This window comes from Lagenorhynchus albirostris, chromosome X (assembly GCF_949774975.1).
Source record: "Lagenorhynchus albirostris chromosome X, mLagAlb1.1, whole genome shotgun sequence".
NCBI lineage: Eukaryota > Metazoa > Chordata > Mammalia > Artiodactyla > Delphinidae > Lagenorhynchus > Lagenorhynchus albirostris.
The window spans coordinates 78,744,878-78,761,440 of NC_083116.1; the positions used below are offsets into that span (position 1 = coordinate 78,744,878).

The 16,563-nt window shown below is 36.6% G+C and overlaps 1 protein-coding gene across 1 annotated transcript in view; it reads left to right on the top strand.

The window, feature by feature from the left end:
• Positions 1–16,563, top strand: part of MTMR8 (myotubularin related protein 8) — a 229,078-nt gene that overhangs the window by 60,523 nt on the left and 151,992 nt on the right. The window contains exons 2-4 of the mRNA XM_060137340.1: positions 10,134–10,256; positions 13,174–13,336; positions 14,620–14,777. Of these exons, the coding sequence (XP_059993323.1) occupies positions 10,134–10,256; positions 13,174–13,336; positions 14,620–14,777 (444 nt within the window). The remainder of the gene's footprint in view (positions 1–10,133; positions 10,257–13,173; positions 13,337–14,619; positions 14,778–16,563) is intronic.

Genomic DNA, 16,563 nt, shown 5'->3' on the forward strand with positions numbered 1-16,563 from the left:
ATGCTTGGTATATTTAAGAAAATTGAAATTGTATCAAGTATCTTTTCTGACCACAGCGCTATGAGACTAGATATCAATTACAGGAAAAGATCTGTACAAAATACAAACACATGGAGCCTAAACAATACACTACTTAATAACGAAGTGATCATGGAACAAATCAAAGAGGAAATCAAAAAATACCTAGAAACAAATGACAATGGAGACACGATGACCCAAAACCTATGGGATGCAGCAAATACAGTTCTAAGAGGGTAGTTTATAGCAATACAAGACCACCTGAAGAAACAGGAAACATCTTGAATAAACAACCTAACCTTGCAGCCAAGCAGTTAGAGAGAGAAGAACAAAAATATCCCAAAGTTAGCAGATGGAAAAAAATCATAAAAATCGTATCAATAAAAAATGAAAAAGAAATGAAGGAAATGATAGCAAAGATCAATAAAACTAAAACGTGGTTCTTTGAGAAGATAAACAAAATAGATAAACCATTAGCCAGACTCATCAGGAAAAAAAGGGAGAAGTCTCAAATCAATAGAATTAGGAATGAAAAAGGAGAAGTAACAATTGACAATGCAGATATACAGAAGATCATGAGAGATTACTACAAGCAACTCTATGCCAATAAAATGGACAACCTGGAAGAAATGGACAACTTCTTACAAATGCACAACCTGCTAATACTGAATCAGGAAGAAATAGAAATATGAACAGACCAATCACAAGCACTGAAATTGAAACTGTGATTAAAAATCCTCCAACACACAAAAGCCCAGGACCAGATGGCTTCACAGGAGAATTCTGTCAAATATTTAGAGGAGAGCTAACACCTATCCTTTCAAACTCTTCCAAAATATAGCAGACGGAGGAACACTCCCAAATTAATTCTACGAGGCCTCCATCACCTTGATACATAAACCAGACAAGGATGTCACAAAGAAAGAAAACTACAGGACAATATCACTGGTGAACATAGATACAAAAATCCTCAACATAATACTAGCAAACAGAAACCAACAGCACATTAAAAGGATCATACACCATGATCAAGTGGGGTTTATTCCAGGAATAAAAGGTTTCTTCAATATACACAAATCAGTCCATGTGATAAACCATATTAACAAATTGAAGGAGAAAAACCATATGATCATCTCAATAGATGCAGAGAAAGCTTTTGACAAAATTCAACACCTCTTTGTGATAAAAACCCTGCAGAAAGTAGGCATAGAGGGAACTTGCCTCAACATAATAAAGGCCATATATGACAAACCCAAAGCCAACATCATCCTCAATGGTGAAAAACTGAAAGCATTTCCACTAAGATCAGGAACAAGACACGGTTGCCCATTCTCTCCACTCTTATTCACTATAGCTTTGGAAGTTTTAGCCACAGCAATCAGAGAAGAAAAGGAAATAAAAGGAATCCAAATCGGAAAATAAGAAATAAAGTTGTCACTGTTTGCAGAGGACATGATGGTATACATAGAGAATCCTAAAGATGCTACCAGAAAAGTACTAGAGCTAATCAATGAATCTGGTAATGTTGCAGGATACAAAACTAATGCACAGAAATCTCTGGCTTTCCTATACACTAATGATGAAAAATCTGAAAGTGAAATCAAGAAAACACTCCCATTTACCACTGCAACAAAAGGAATAAAATATCTAGGTATAAACGTACCTATGGACACAAAAGAGCTATATGCAGAACATTATAACACTGATGAAAGAAATTAAAGATCATCCAAATAGATGGAGAGATATACCATGTTCTTGGATTGGAAGAATCAACATTGTGAAAATGATTCTACTACCCAAAGCAATCTACAGATTCAATGCAATCCCTATCAAACTACCACTGGCATTTTTTACAGAACTAGAAGAAAAAGTTTTACAACTTGTATGGAAACACAAAAGACCCCGAATAGCCAAAGCAATCTTGAGAACGAAAAATGGAGCTGGAGGAATCAGGCTCCCTGACTTCAGACTATACTACAAAGCTACAGTAATCAAGACAGTATGGTACTGGCACAAAAACAGAAAGATAGATCAATGGAACAGGATAGAAAGCCCAGAGATAAACCGAGGCATATATGGTCCCCTTATCTTTGATAAAGGTGGCAGGAATGTACAGTGGAGAAAGGACAGCCTCTTCAATAAGTGGTGCTGGGAAAACTCGACAGCTACATGTAAAAGGATGAGATTAGATCACTCCCTAACACCATAAACAAAAATAAACTCAAAATGGATTAAAGACCTAAATGTAAGGCCAGGAACTATCAAACTCTTAGAGGAAAACATAGGCAGAACACTCTATGACATAAATCACAGCAAGATCCTTTTTGACCTGTCTCCTAGTGAAATGGAAATAAAAACAAGAATAAACAGATGGGACCTAGTGAATCTTAAAAGCTTTTGCACAGCAAAGGAAACCATAAACAAGAGCAAAAGACAGCCCTCAGTTATGGGAGAAAATATTTGCCAATGAAGCAACTGGCAAAGGATTAATCTCCAAAATTTACAAGCAGCTCATGCAGCTCAATATCAAAAAAAACAAACAACCCAATCCAAAAATGGGCAGAAGACCTAAATAGACATTTCTCCAAAGACGATATACAGACTGCCAACAAACACATGAAAGAATGCTCAACATCATTAATCATTAGAGAAATGCAAATCAAAACTACAATGAGATATCATCTCACACCAGTCAGAATGGCCATCATCAAAAAGTCTAGAAACAATAAATGCTGGACAGGTTGTGGAGAAAAGGGAACACTCTTGCACTGTTGGTGGGAATGTGAATTGTTACAGCCACTATGGAGAACAGTATGGAGGTTCCTTAAAAAACTACAAATAGAACTACCATATGACCCAGCAATCCCACTACTGGTCATATACCCTGAGAAAACCGTAATTCAGAAAGAGCCATGTACCACAATGTTCACTGCAGCTCCATTTACAATAGCCAGGACATGGAAGCAACCTATATGTCCATCAACATATGAATGGATAAAGAAGATGTGGCACATATATACAATAGAATAATGCTCAGCTATAAAAAGAAACGAAATTGAGCTATTTGTAATGAGGTGGATAGACCTAGAGTCTGTCATACAGAGTGAAGTAAGTCAGAAAGAGAAAGACAAATACCGTATGCTAACACATATATATGGAATTTAAGAAAAACAAATGTCATGAAGAACCTAGGGGTAAGACAAGAATAAAGACACAGACCTACTAGAGAACGGACTTGAGGAAATGGGGAGGGGGAAGGGTGAGCTGTGACAATGCACGAGAGAGGCATGGACTTATATACACTACCAAACGTAAGGTAGATAGCTTAAGGTATCTTAAGGTGGGAAGGTATCGTAAGGTGGGAAGCAGCCGCATAGCACAGGGAGATCAGCTTGGTGCCTTGTGACCACCTGGATTAGTGGGATAGGGAGGGTGGGAGGTAGGGACGCAAGAGGGAAGAGATATGGGAACATATGTATGTGTATAACTGATTCACTTTGTTATAAAGCAGAAACTAACACACCATTGTAAAGCAATTATACCCCAATAAAAATGTTAAAAAAAAAAGTGTTCTCTTAAACTGAAAAAAAAAAAAGAAAAGATACTTGATATGATTTCAATACTCTGAAATTTACTGTGGCTTGATTTATTTCCCATGATATGATCTATCCTGGAGAAAGTTCTTTGTACATTTGAGAAGAAAGTGTAATCTGCTGTTTTTGCATGTAATGTCCTATAAATATCAATTAAATGTATCTGGTCTATTGTGTCATTTAAAGCTTCTTTTCCGTTCTTTATTTTAATTTTCGATGATCTGTCTACTGGTGTAAGTGAGGTTTTATAGTCTCCCACTATTTATGTGTTATTGTCGATTTCCTCTTTTATAGCTTTTAGGAATTGCCTTATGTATTGATGTGCCCCTATGTTGTGTGCATATATATTTATAATTGTTATATGTTCTTCTTGGATTGATCCCTTGATCATTATGTAGTGTCCTTCCTTGTCTCTTGTAACATTCTTTATTTTAAAGTATATTTTATCTGATATGAGTATTGCTACTCCAGCTTTCTTTTGGTTTCAGTTTTCATGGAATATCTTTTTCCACTCCCTCACTTACAGTCTGTATGTGTCCCTAGATATGAAGTGGGTCTATTTTAGACAGCATATTGATGGGTCTTGTTTTTGTATCCATTCAGCAAGCCTGTGTCTTTTGGTTGGAGCATTTAATCCATTCATATTTAAGGTAATTATCAATATGTATGTTCCTATGACCATTTTCTTAATTGCTTTGTGTTTGTTTTTGTAGGTCCTTTTCTTCTCTTGTGTTTCCTACTTAGAGACGTTCCTGTAAGCATTTGTTGCAGAGCTGGTTTGCTGCTGCTGAATTCTCTTAACTTTTGTCTGTCTGTAATAAAGCTTTTGATTTCTCCATCAAATCAGAATGAGATCCTTGCTGGGTTGAGTAATATTGCTTGTAGGTTCTTCCCTTTCATCACTTTAAGTACATCATGCAACTCCCTTCTGACTTGTAGAGTTTCTGCTGAGACATCAGCTGTTAACCTTATGGGAGTTCCCTTATATGTTATTTGTTGTTTTTCCTTTGCTGCTTTCAATAATTATTCTTTGTCTTTAATTTTTGCCAATTTGATTAGTATGTGTCTCCTTGTGTTTCTCCTTGTGTTTGTCCTGTATGGGACTCTCTGCACTTCCTGGACTTGGGTGGCTATTTCCTTTCCCAAGTTAGGGAACTTTTTGACTATAATCTCTTCCAAATATTTTCTCCGGTCCTTTCTCTCTCTCTTCTCCTTCTGGCACCCCTATAATGTGAATGTTGTTGCATTTAATGTTTTCCCAGAGGTCTCTTAGGCTGTCTTCATTTCTTTACATTCTTTTTTCTTTATTCTGTTCCACAGCAGTGAATTCCACCATTCTGTCTTCCAGGTCACTTATCCGTTTTTCTGCCTCGGTTTTTCTGCTATTGATTCCTTCTAGTGTAGCTTTCATTTTAGTTATTGTATTGTTCATCTCTGTTTGTTTGTTCTTTAATTCTTCTAGGTCTTTGTTAAACATTTCTTTCATCTGATCATCTTCACCATCATTATTCTGAATTCTTTTTCTGGAAGGTTTCCTATCTTCACTTCATTTAGTTGTTTTTCTGGGGTTTTATCTTGTTCCTTCATCTGGTACGTAGCTATCTGTCTTTTCATGTTTTCTATCTTTCTGTGAGTGTGGTTTTTGTTCCACAGGCTGCAGGACTGTAGTTCTTCTTTCATCTGCTGTCTTCCCTCTGGTGGATGAGGCTATCTAAGAAGCTTGTGCAAGTTTCTAGATGGGAGGGACTGGTGGTGTGTAGAGCTGACTGTTGCTCTGGTGGGCAGAGCTCAGTAAAACTTTAATCCGGTTGACTGCTAATGTGTGAGACTGGGTTCCTTCCCTCTTGGTCCTTTGGCCTGAGGCAATCCAACACTGGAGCCTACCCTGGCTCTTTGGTGGGGCTAATGGCGGACTCTGGGAAGGCTCACACCAAGGAGTACTTCCCAGAACTTCTGCTGCCAGTGTCCTTGTTCCCATGGTGATACACAGCCATGCCCTGCCTCTGCAGGAGACCCTCCAACACTAGCACGTAGGTCTGTTTCAGTCTCCCCTGGGGTCACTGCTCCTTCCCCTGGGTCCCGATGTACATACTACTTTTTGTGTGTCCTCCAAGGGTGGAGTCTCTGTTTCTCCCAGTTCTGTCCAAGTCCTGAACTCAAATCCCACTGGACTTCAAAGTCTGATTCTCTAGGAATTCCTCCTCTGTTGCCGGACCTCCAGGTTGGGAAGCCTGACGTGGGGCTCAGAACCTTCACTCCAGTGGGTGGAATTCTGTGGTATAAGTGTTCTCCAGTCTGTGAGTCACCCACCCACCAGTTATGGGATTTGACTTTACTGTGATTGTGCTCCTCCTACAGTCTCATTGTGGCTTCTCCTTTGTCTTTGGGTGTGGGCTATCTTTTTTGGTGAGTTCCAGTGTCTTCTTGTTGATGATTGTCCAGTAGCTAGTTGTGATTCTGATGTTCTCACAAGAGGGAGTACGAGCACGTCCTACTACTCCACCATCTTGGTTCCTCCCTAATAATCTCTTGTTAATTTCAGACATTTTATATATTTTCTTCTATTCCATTATTAAGGTTTTTTTTTTTTTTTTGCGGTATGCGGGCCTCTCACTGTTGTGGCCTCTCCTGTTGTGGAGCACAGGCTCCGGACGTGCAGGCTTAGCAGCCATGGCTCACAGGCCTAGCCACTCCATGGCATGTGGGATCTTCCTGGACCGGGGCATGAACCCATGTCCCCTGCATTGGCAGGTGGACTCTCAACCACTGCACCACCAGAGAAGCCCTGTTATTAAGTTTTGAAGTAGTTTCCTGTCTCTAGACCTAGGGTGTTTTGCATTTTTTCTAGTAATTTTATAGTTTTACTTCTTACATATAGATATATCTAGATTCCACTATATAGTGTTTCAGGGATGTAGTTTTATTTTCCTCCATGTATTCATACAGTTTCCCCAACACATTTAATAAGTACTCTTACCCTTTTTTCATAATTTGTAGTACCACATTTATCCTGTATAAAGTACCCATTCATACACGAGTCTGCCTTTGAGCTATGGTCCTTTATCAGTGGTCTATTTGTCTGTTGTTGCACTAGGACTTCAAGCTTTTTTTTTTTTTTTTACCCCATGGCTTTGGGTATATCTTAATATCTAGCAGAGCAAGTCTTCCCTTCTTCACTGTTCTCTTTTAAGATTTATTTAGGTACTTATGGATATAGTCTTCTACTTAAATTTAGAATTTATTTGTGGAAAATCCTCTTTGAAATTTAATTGTAGTTGCATTAAATTTATAGATTAATTTGTGGGATAATTGCCAACATTACAAAATTAAGTTGTCCCATCCAAGAGCATGAATGTCTCTTCATTTCTTTAAGTTGTCTTTAGTTTTCTTATTAGAGTTTTAAAGTTTTCTCTGTAAAAGTCTCATATATGCTTGGTTAAGCTAATTCCTGGATTCATCATGGTTTTTGTTGCCACTGTGAATGGTATTTTCTTAATGGTTTTTGCTGGTTTAGAGAAACACTTGATTTTTGTAGGTTGATATTTTATCTTGCAACCTTGCTGAATTCCTCTGATTTAAGTTCTAATAGTTTGTTGCTTCTTTTGTTTTTTTCTTGGTAGAAGATCTTCTGTTATCTTTTTATTGGGAAAATTATCTTCCCAGTAAGTTGTGCCAGATATAGCACTTCAGTTCCAATCCTTTCATGTCTTAATTTCCCCCCTCTTTTTTCTTATTGTATTGGTTAGGATATCTAAAAGAGTAGCAGTGATAAATGGGTCCAGTTTGTCATTTTTGTGATTTTTAAATTAATGCATTTAGTTTCTCCATTACACATGACATTCTTTGTAGGCTCTTGATGTATAATCTTTACCAAGTTAAGGATGTTTACTTCAGTTCCTAATTCACTAAGAAGTGAATAGAAGTGAACTCAAAAGTATTTTTCTCTATTAATTGAGATAAAACATTTGATTTTTCTCTTTTAATCTGTTAATGTGATGTTTTCCATTGAAGTTTTCCAATGTTGAACTATCTTTGCTTGCTTGAGTTAAATTTACTTGATCAAATGTATTTTTAAAAATATACTGTTGATTCACTAAATAATTTTTATTTGGATTTTTTTGCATCTACATTTCTTAAGTGAAATGGGTATAAATTTTCATTTCTTATAGCTGTCTGTTTGGTTTTAGAATCAAGATTATGCTAGCCTCATACATAAAATAGACTGTCATTCTTTTTCTAATAACTGGAATCAATTGGATAAGGTAGTTTGTTTCTTGGAAATTTGGTAGAATTCACTAATAAGTCATACTGAGGTATTTTCCTTGGAATTTTTTCACTTCACGTAGGTTTTTCAATTTATTAGCATATTGTTCATAATACTCTCATTTAAAGAAATTTGTTACATTGTCTTCCCTTTTTCATTCTGTAGCTTGTGTATTTGCCTCTTTTCCCTTTTTTTCCTGATCAGTCTTGTCAAAGATGTATTAACCTTTAGGAATGAAATTGGGTCATTTGTAGAGACGTGGATGGACCTAGAGAGTGCAATACAGAGTGAGTTAAGTCAGAAAGAGAAAAGCAAATATCATATAATAATGCATATATGTGGAATCTAGAAAAATGGTATAGATGATCTTATTTTCAAAGCAGAAATAGAGACACAGACGTAGAGAACAAATGTATGGATCCCAATGGGGAAAGGTGTGCAGTAGGAGGAATTGGGAGACTGGGATTGACACATATACATTATTGATACTATGTATAAAATAGACAACTCTTGGGAACATAATCTATAGCACAGGGAACTCTACCTAAATGGGAGGGAAGTCCAAAAGGGAGAGGATATCTGTATGTATATGGCTGATTCATTTTGTTGTGCAGTGGAGGCTAACACAACATTGTAAAGCAACCATATTCCAATAAAAATTAATTTAAAAAGATCTATTAACCTATTTAAATAAGTAAATTCTAGTTTTGTTCATCTTTTCTGTTTTTTTTTTTTTGGTGTGTGTGTGTATGTGGGGGGGCAATTCTCTGCTTTTTAATTTCTGTCCATTGTATTCCTTGTTTCTCTGTTCTTTTGCTTTCTTCATTGCATTGAATGCTTTACTAGTTTATCAACGTTTCTTCTTTAATGATAAGTGTACTTAAAGGTATAAATTTCTTCTTAGTTCTGCTTTAGCTGTGCCCCACAAATTTTCATTTGTTGTGTTTTTATTATTATTCACTTCTAAATATTTATTAATTTTATTTATGATTTCCTTTTAACCCAAGGTTAATTTAATAATATGCTATTTTGTTTCAAAACATATGCTAACTTTGCCTATTTTTTGTTATTAATTTCTAATGTCATTGTGTCATGGTTGGAGAATGTAGACTGTATGATATTGAACCTTTAGAATTTATTGAGGCTTCCTTTACAGCCATTATCATGATGTCTTTTTAGAAATGTTCTATTAGTTGTCTTGAATGACTTTATGTTCTTCATTTGTTGGATATAGTGTTCTCTGTATATCTAATAGCTTGAACTTTGTAGTTGTACTGTGCAAGTATACTATATATTCATTTTTGTTTTTTATTTTTGTATGCTTGATCTATCAATTCCTAACTAAAGTGTTAAAGTATCCAAGTGTTTATTTTCTCTCTGCAGTTCTGCTACAAGCAAGTACATCAAGGCAGATGTATTTTGAAACTTCTTATAAGATGCGTATATATTTATGATAAATATATTTTCTTGTCCTGTTGTTTTTTGTCTCTTGATTCTATTTTGTCAGATATTAAATCTACTCAAGCTTTGTTCACATTTGTCTAGTATATCTTTTCTATCTTTTTATTTTCAACTTATTTACATCTCTATTTTAGGTATAATCTTCTAGACTGAATATTGTTGAGTATTTGTTTTAATTCAGTCTGTAAGTCTGTCTTTTAACTGGTAAGTTTAATTTGTGTACATTTTTTATTTCTCTTATATTGGGACTTATTTCTGGCATTTAATTTTATGCTTTCCATTTATGGTACTCTTTTTGGTTTTTTGTTTGTTTGTTTGCTTCTTTTTTTTTTCATTCCTACTTTCCACTGGATAGATCAAGTTTTCTCCTGCTTTTTAGAAAATTATATACTCTACTTTCTTGCCCTTTAACTTAAGATCTAATCTCACGTTATTTACACCTATTGATTTTTCCACATACAGTAACTGCCACTTCCCTCTAACAAGATTAGTACCTCAGCAGGCTCTTATGTCCTATTTATCTTCCACACACTTCTACCCCATCATAGTAACATCATCTAGAATTTTAATCCTTCTTAGAATCCACGTTTCCCTCTCACTTTTATAGTTTCTTCAGGGCTGATTTAGGAAAAGGAAACACAGATCATACCAGTTTGCCACCTTGACAGGACCTAGAAAGCCTCAAAGAAGTTTTATAGCAAATTAACAGCATTTATCTTGCTTTGAATTACACCACTTTAATCACAGGTAGTGAGTTGATAACTTAATCAGTGTTTTTCTCCCCCCTCATATAACAGGTAGAAAATGTGAAATTACTGGATCATTATGTAGGTAAGAAACCAGCTAATGGGAGTCTATATCTTATTGCAACCCACCTGATCTATGTGGAGACTTCTGGTGCAGCCCGAAAAGAGACATGGGTATGTTCATGAGAAGAAATATCAAAGGGTCTGGAAGAGTTGTGTATACATGCTTTCTAAAATGGTTAAATTTCAGTTAACAGTTAAATTGCTGTAAAACCTTTTCTTCAAAGAATCTATTCTGGGGGGAGGTCTTTTCAGAGATTGAATCATATGATTTCTCGTCCCTCAAGTTGTTGATTATAGTCATCTTAAGCTACATGGGACTTTTCCTCAATATTTTTAGGCAAAGTAGTCTCTGCTCATTTTCTGAGTTTACTTGGTAAGCATCCCGAAGTAATTTAAAGCCTTGCTACCCATAAAATGTGGTCCAAAAACCAAGAACATGTGTATCACCTGGGAGCTTGTTAAAAATGCAGAATCTCAGGCCTCAGATTTTAAATTTCTAAAGTGCTCTCAGGTGATGCTGGTGGCTCATGGACTACATTTTGGGTATCAATAATTTAGACCAACACTCTGACCTAAGACAGGGTGGTGTGTGTGTGTGTGTGTGTGTGTGTGTATGTTTTGTTATACCTTTAAACAATGTTGTCTAATTAGTTTAGCACCACTAATGTTACTTTATGCCTACCTCATCCTAAAGTAGGACTGTTTAATCTTAATCATTAGCCAGACTTATTCTTAGTCCTCTGTAACAAGTAAAACATGTTTCTGGTATATGGCATAGCATAGTGATTAAGATCATAGACTCTAGAGCCAGTCTGCTCCAGGTGAAATCCCAGCTTCAACATTTACTACCTTTGTAACCTTGGGCAAGTTATTTAACTTATCTGAGGCTCACTTCCCTCATCTATAAAATAGAGGAAATAATACCTGGCTATGGAATAAAAAAGTTAATGTTGTAAATGCTTAAAACAGTGTTTGGCACATGATAGATACGATTATATAAGTATAAAATGAATTAAACAGAATATACATTTGAAAGAAGCATTTTAAAACTTCCTTTTTAAAAACACCATGAGCTTTCCCCATATGACATTGTATCTTGTTCACTTTGGTATGATGAAAGGAATGAGAAAAGAGGAATCAGGAGAGTTCATTCTAGCTAGACTCAGTCGTGCACTAACTGGCTATATGACCTTGGGTAAGTTACTCTTGCTCTCTGGGCTTCAGTTTCCTCATATGTAAAACGAGGTTGTTAGATTATATAATTAGTAAGGACTCTTCCATTTCTAACAGTTTGGGAACCAGTTCTTTAGTACTGTACCATGAGACTTTCCCCTTTCTACCTGCATTTACAGACAGCACATGTCTCCAGATTTGTTTCTACTGGATATTATTTCAAACCTAATGGACTAGATCAGGAAGGAAGAACTTATGTTAATTATTTCTATATGTCAAGGGAGGCATATTTACCCAATTAATACTATTAATGAAGCTCCTTCCATCCTTAGTCTGCTTCACTTTCTGCCTCTTTCCAATTCACCAGTTTTTGCCTGGCATCTGATCTCGATGATCACTGTTTTACTACCCAAACACAGGTCTCCCATATTGATCAACAGGGCTTTGATTTTCTTGAAATTTGATACATTAATTCCTGTTACATTATCAGTAGTTTTTATGACCCTTCAAAACTGCCATAACAGGAATTGAGTTTGACAGAATAGTTAAGACAGAAATTAAGATGGAAAATTCCTTCTCAGAATATGTGAATAGTCCCTACATCTAACCCATTCTTAGATGATGGATATGATTGAAAGATTTCCAGGAAGAGATTTATTTTCCAAATAAATGGGGGCTGGGGCATAGACTGTGTAAGATGGAAGAAAAGAAAAGACAATGATGATCGGAAGGCCATTCCAGGCACAGGACAGGGAGTCCAGAGAATGAAAAGAGTACATTCAGGCTCTAGTTGTAGGAAACATCAGAGACACAGATAGGAGGAGAACATCAAAGACTAAAATGTAAAACCATGATCCCATGGCTTTTTGAAATTATAAAGAGAGACTTGTATTATTTGTATACAGTTTCTTGTACCAGTTCCCTTTCCATGCATTTCTTTTTTGCTGGCATCAGCATGAGCAGGAATGATGAGACTAAAAATTTAATAATCCTTCATTTTTTAAAAACATCTGAATTATTAACCTGTACTCCCATGGGAAACAACTTTATTAACTGCAGTACGGTGCTTATGTATAGTTCCTTTAGTCCTTAGTCTTACAGTCTCCACTCATTCCCTTAGTCACTTAGGTAAAAATTTCCCCCATTTCATTCTTTGCTTTACTGTCACTAGAGTCTAAAATGTGGAAGAGAAATTTTCCCTGTAATATTTCTAGTTAAATCCTAATTCCAGGACTAGAGTTTAGAATTTCTAGAGAAATAACCCTGAACAAAGTTAGACTGCCATGGTTCAAATCCTGTTTGTGCCACTTTTTGGCTGTGTGGCCTCTGATGAAGAGTTCACTTCTCAGAGCTTTGGTTTCTTCATTCCTGAAATGGGATGATTATACGTCAAAAGTGTTGTTACAGGGATTAAATAGTTAATGATTATGGACTACCTCATGAGCAGTAAAGCACAATACCAATTATTAATCATTTTAATTAGTAATTTGTTAGAACAAAAGGAAGTTCTATTTTCCTCTCTGACAATCATTCTACTATGATTTTCAAACTCCACCACAGCGTGCTAGAAGCCATTTGTTCTGAGCCAGTTCACCACAATTGCCCCGTAAATCTCTTAACCTTATATCCCTAAGGAGAGGTAAGTTTTATAATATCATAATTTGCTTTTCATTGCTTTACCACTATTTACTTCTGTTTAAAAGAAACCCAGTTTTACCTTACAAAGGATGGTTGTAGGCTGTAGATGTGATCACATCTCTGGCCATGCTGTTACCGTTACTGAGAGTCAGGCACACTGAGAGTGATAGATCTAGTGCATGTCTGTGAATTATTTTGGTTCTTTTCTGTTTTGTAGATTGCACTGCATCATATTGCCACTGTGGAGAAGTCGTCCATCACTAGCCTGGGTTGTCCCCTGATCCTCCGCTGTAAGAACTTCCGGGTGGCCCACTTTGTTTTAGAATCTGACGTTGTGTGCCATGAGGTTTACATTCCACTGTTAAAGCTTTCTCAGCCAGGTCGTTATGATAGTATTTTTTATCTAAAACCATTGTAATTTTTCTCCCAGAATGGCATAATGGAAAGATCATTGGTTATGGAGTTAAATAGAGCAGAGTTTGAATCTGGGTTTTGCCTATTACAGTTCCATGGTATTTGGACAATATACATAACCTTTGAACTCAGCTTCCTCACCTGTAAAAATAATGATAGTATAAGGTCCCTGTGGTGGTTGTTTTGAGGTTTAAATGTATGTGTGCATTTTTACTCTGTACTTGGTATATAGTAGATGTTTAACAGCTGTTATTTCCTTCACTTTCCCTCTTTCCTCTTAAGTATCAACTTGTAAATTTTTCAACACTTCAGGAAGTAAGACTGCTTTGGAGCAAAATTTGTTTACTGTTGTCTTGCAAGCTTTATGTTTGGCCTATTTTTCCTACCCCTACTTTTAGTTCCAACTAGCAAACTAGGGAAGTTTATCAGAGTCCTTAATGCAGTTATCCCTGCTTCCTCCAGCCTCACCCTCTCGTCTTCCAGCCCCAACTCCAGATTGCTAACCCATCAGCTTCCTCTGATTTTAGTCTGTGGACTAATGTCCTAGTCTGTGGATTAAAATTACATTTCCCTCCCCATTTTCTTCTACCCTTTTCCTAGAACAATTTCTCAGAATTTGCTGGTGCTCTATTGACAGAGGCTATCTGTTAGCTGGCCCAAAACTTTGTAAAAGGCTCTGGAAGACTCCATCCATCTCTGGAAAAGTTACTGCCACATAAGTTGGTCAAATGAGTTATTGATTACATGTTGAACTTTGTGAAGGGAGGAAGTGGGGTTGACAGGAAGAAGAGAAGAAATGGCCATTTATCAGCCAGAATCAGGTATTGACCTGAAGAGTAGAATGCAAGAACACTGTTAATGTTTTGCAGTATGTTACAACAAACAGTGCAATTGGAACATTGAAGTTCTGTTAAAAACTTATGGTAAGGACCACTTTCTTAGCATGTGAAACCTGGAAGCTTGAGTTCAGTCCATTATCCAACAATTCACAGGAAACCAGGGAGAATGTTCCTGCTTTGTATTGGTATCATATAAATTTAAATATTTTTAAAAGAAGACTCTGAAGCAATATTTCAATTCTTATGCCTTGTATACAAATAAAAGCAACCTTATACACAAACTATTGTCCTTTTCAGGGGCTGTTGACAAACATTCCCTTAGAGAGAAGAAAATCTAGGCTTTTTTGTACTATTTGGTATTAAGTTTCACTCATTATTACTTTGTTTTCATGCCTATCTTTCTTCTCTAGAATTACATGAAGATCTGTATGCTTTTTCTTACAATCCAAAATCCTCAAAAGAGATGAGGGAAAATGGATTGAAGCTGATTGACCCAATATCAGACTTTGGACGTTTGGGACTTCCCAACAGGTACTGGACCATAACAGACGCCAACAGAAACTATGAGGTAATTTTTTCATTGTTGCTTTCTTTTAGTTCATTTAATTAAAACAGAAGAATACCAGCAAACAATTTTTTTAAAAAAGGGAAAAAACAACTCATGATCTCTACTTTTCATTCAACATTCAGCAATTCAACAAGCTTTTATTAAATAACTAGTGCACTCAAAACACCGAGTCAGAGTTCTCATAGTCTAAAGCATAGGGAGCATAGATGAAGAATATGGAATTCAGACTGGGAAGCCAGAAACAGCCTTATTCATTGGGTAATAGCCTGGAGAAGGAATTCTATCCTAACTTACGCAGGGAGAGAAGGAAAGAGGTCAGTAAGTGAACTCAGATCATGAAAGGCTTCATGGCTAGACTGAAGAATTTGAACATTATCCTGAAGAAAGCAACCACAAGAGTATTTATTTTAAGCTGGAAAGGGCTGTAAGTATATTTTTATTTTAGAAAGATGACATTGGTTTTGGTATGGAGAATTGGTTTGCTGGAGCTAAGCATGCAGGAGAATGATATGAGAAGTGATGAGAACCTGAACTAAGGCAATGACTGTGGATGGAGAGGAGGAGATGATTTTAAGAGATATTTAGGTGGTAGAATTAAAAGAACCTGGTGACACATTAATGTGGTTGGGAGAAAGAGGGAGAAGTTTAGTATGCATCCCAGGTTTCCTGGATTCTGGCTTAGGTGACCCAAGTGGTTATGGATATGTTAGCAAGATAAGGAGCACAAGAAGAAGGACAGACAGTGTCTTCAGTTTTAGATTGAATACAAGGTGATTAAAGACATATCAGGTATTTGATATCAAGCATTTGTGTCTAGGTCTCAAGAAAGAGCTCTGAGCCAAATATAGAAGTTTGGGAATGTGTTAGGGGGTCCCCAAGACCATCCGTCAAGCGCATTGATTCAGTAGGAGGACTCTCAGGACCTGGCATATAGTCATACCTGTGAGTGTGATTTATTACAGTGAAAGGATAGAAAGCAAAATCAGCAAAGGGAAAAGGGGTGAAGTCTGGAGAAAACCAGGCACAAGCTTCAGAGTCCTCTCCCAGTGGAGTCACATAGGACATGCTATAACTCCTCTAGAAACAACTTGTGACAACATGTGAAAAGTGTTGTTTATTAGAGAAGCTCATTGGAGAATCAGTGCCAGGATTTTTATTGGGGGCTGGTCACATAAGCACTCTGCTTGGTGTATACCAAAGTTCTAGATGCTCACAAGGAAAGCAAGTATTTAGCATAAGCCACATTGTTTGTACAGTTTAGGCACAGTGAGTCACTTTTATCAGTTATGGAATGGAGGGAACCTTTCCAAAATTCAAGCTCACAGGCATCAGCCAAGGGGCAACCTTGCAAGTTGGCCTTTCCAAGGACAGCAGTCAGGCCTGCTATGATAACTTTTCTGCATAGGGAGTTTAAGTGGTATTTCTGAATTGTTGAATCTTCATTTCCAGCTTTTTACTATCATAAAAAGACAGTAAATTTAATGACTTTCTGACATTTCAGTTTTGTTTTCTTTTAATATCTTTATTGGAGTATAATTGCTTTACAATGGTGTGTTAGTTTCTGCTTTATAACAAAGTGAATCAGCTATACTTATACATATATCCCCATATCTCCTCCCTCTTGCATCTCCCTTCCATTCTCCCTATACCACCCCTCTAGGTGGTCACAAAGCACAAGCTGATCTCCCTGTGCTATGCGGCTGCTTCCCACATAGCACATGTATGCTATGTGTAATCAGTGTAATCAAATGTAATCAGTTTTACATTTGGGAGTATATGTAAGTCA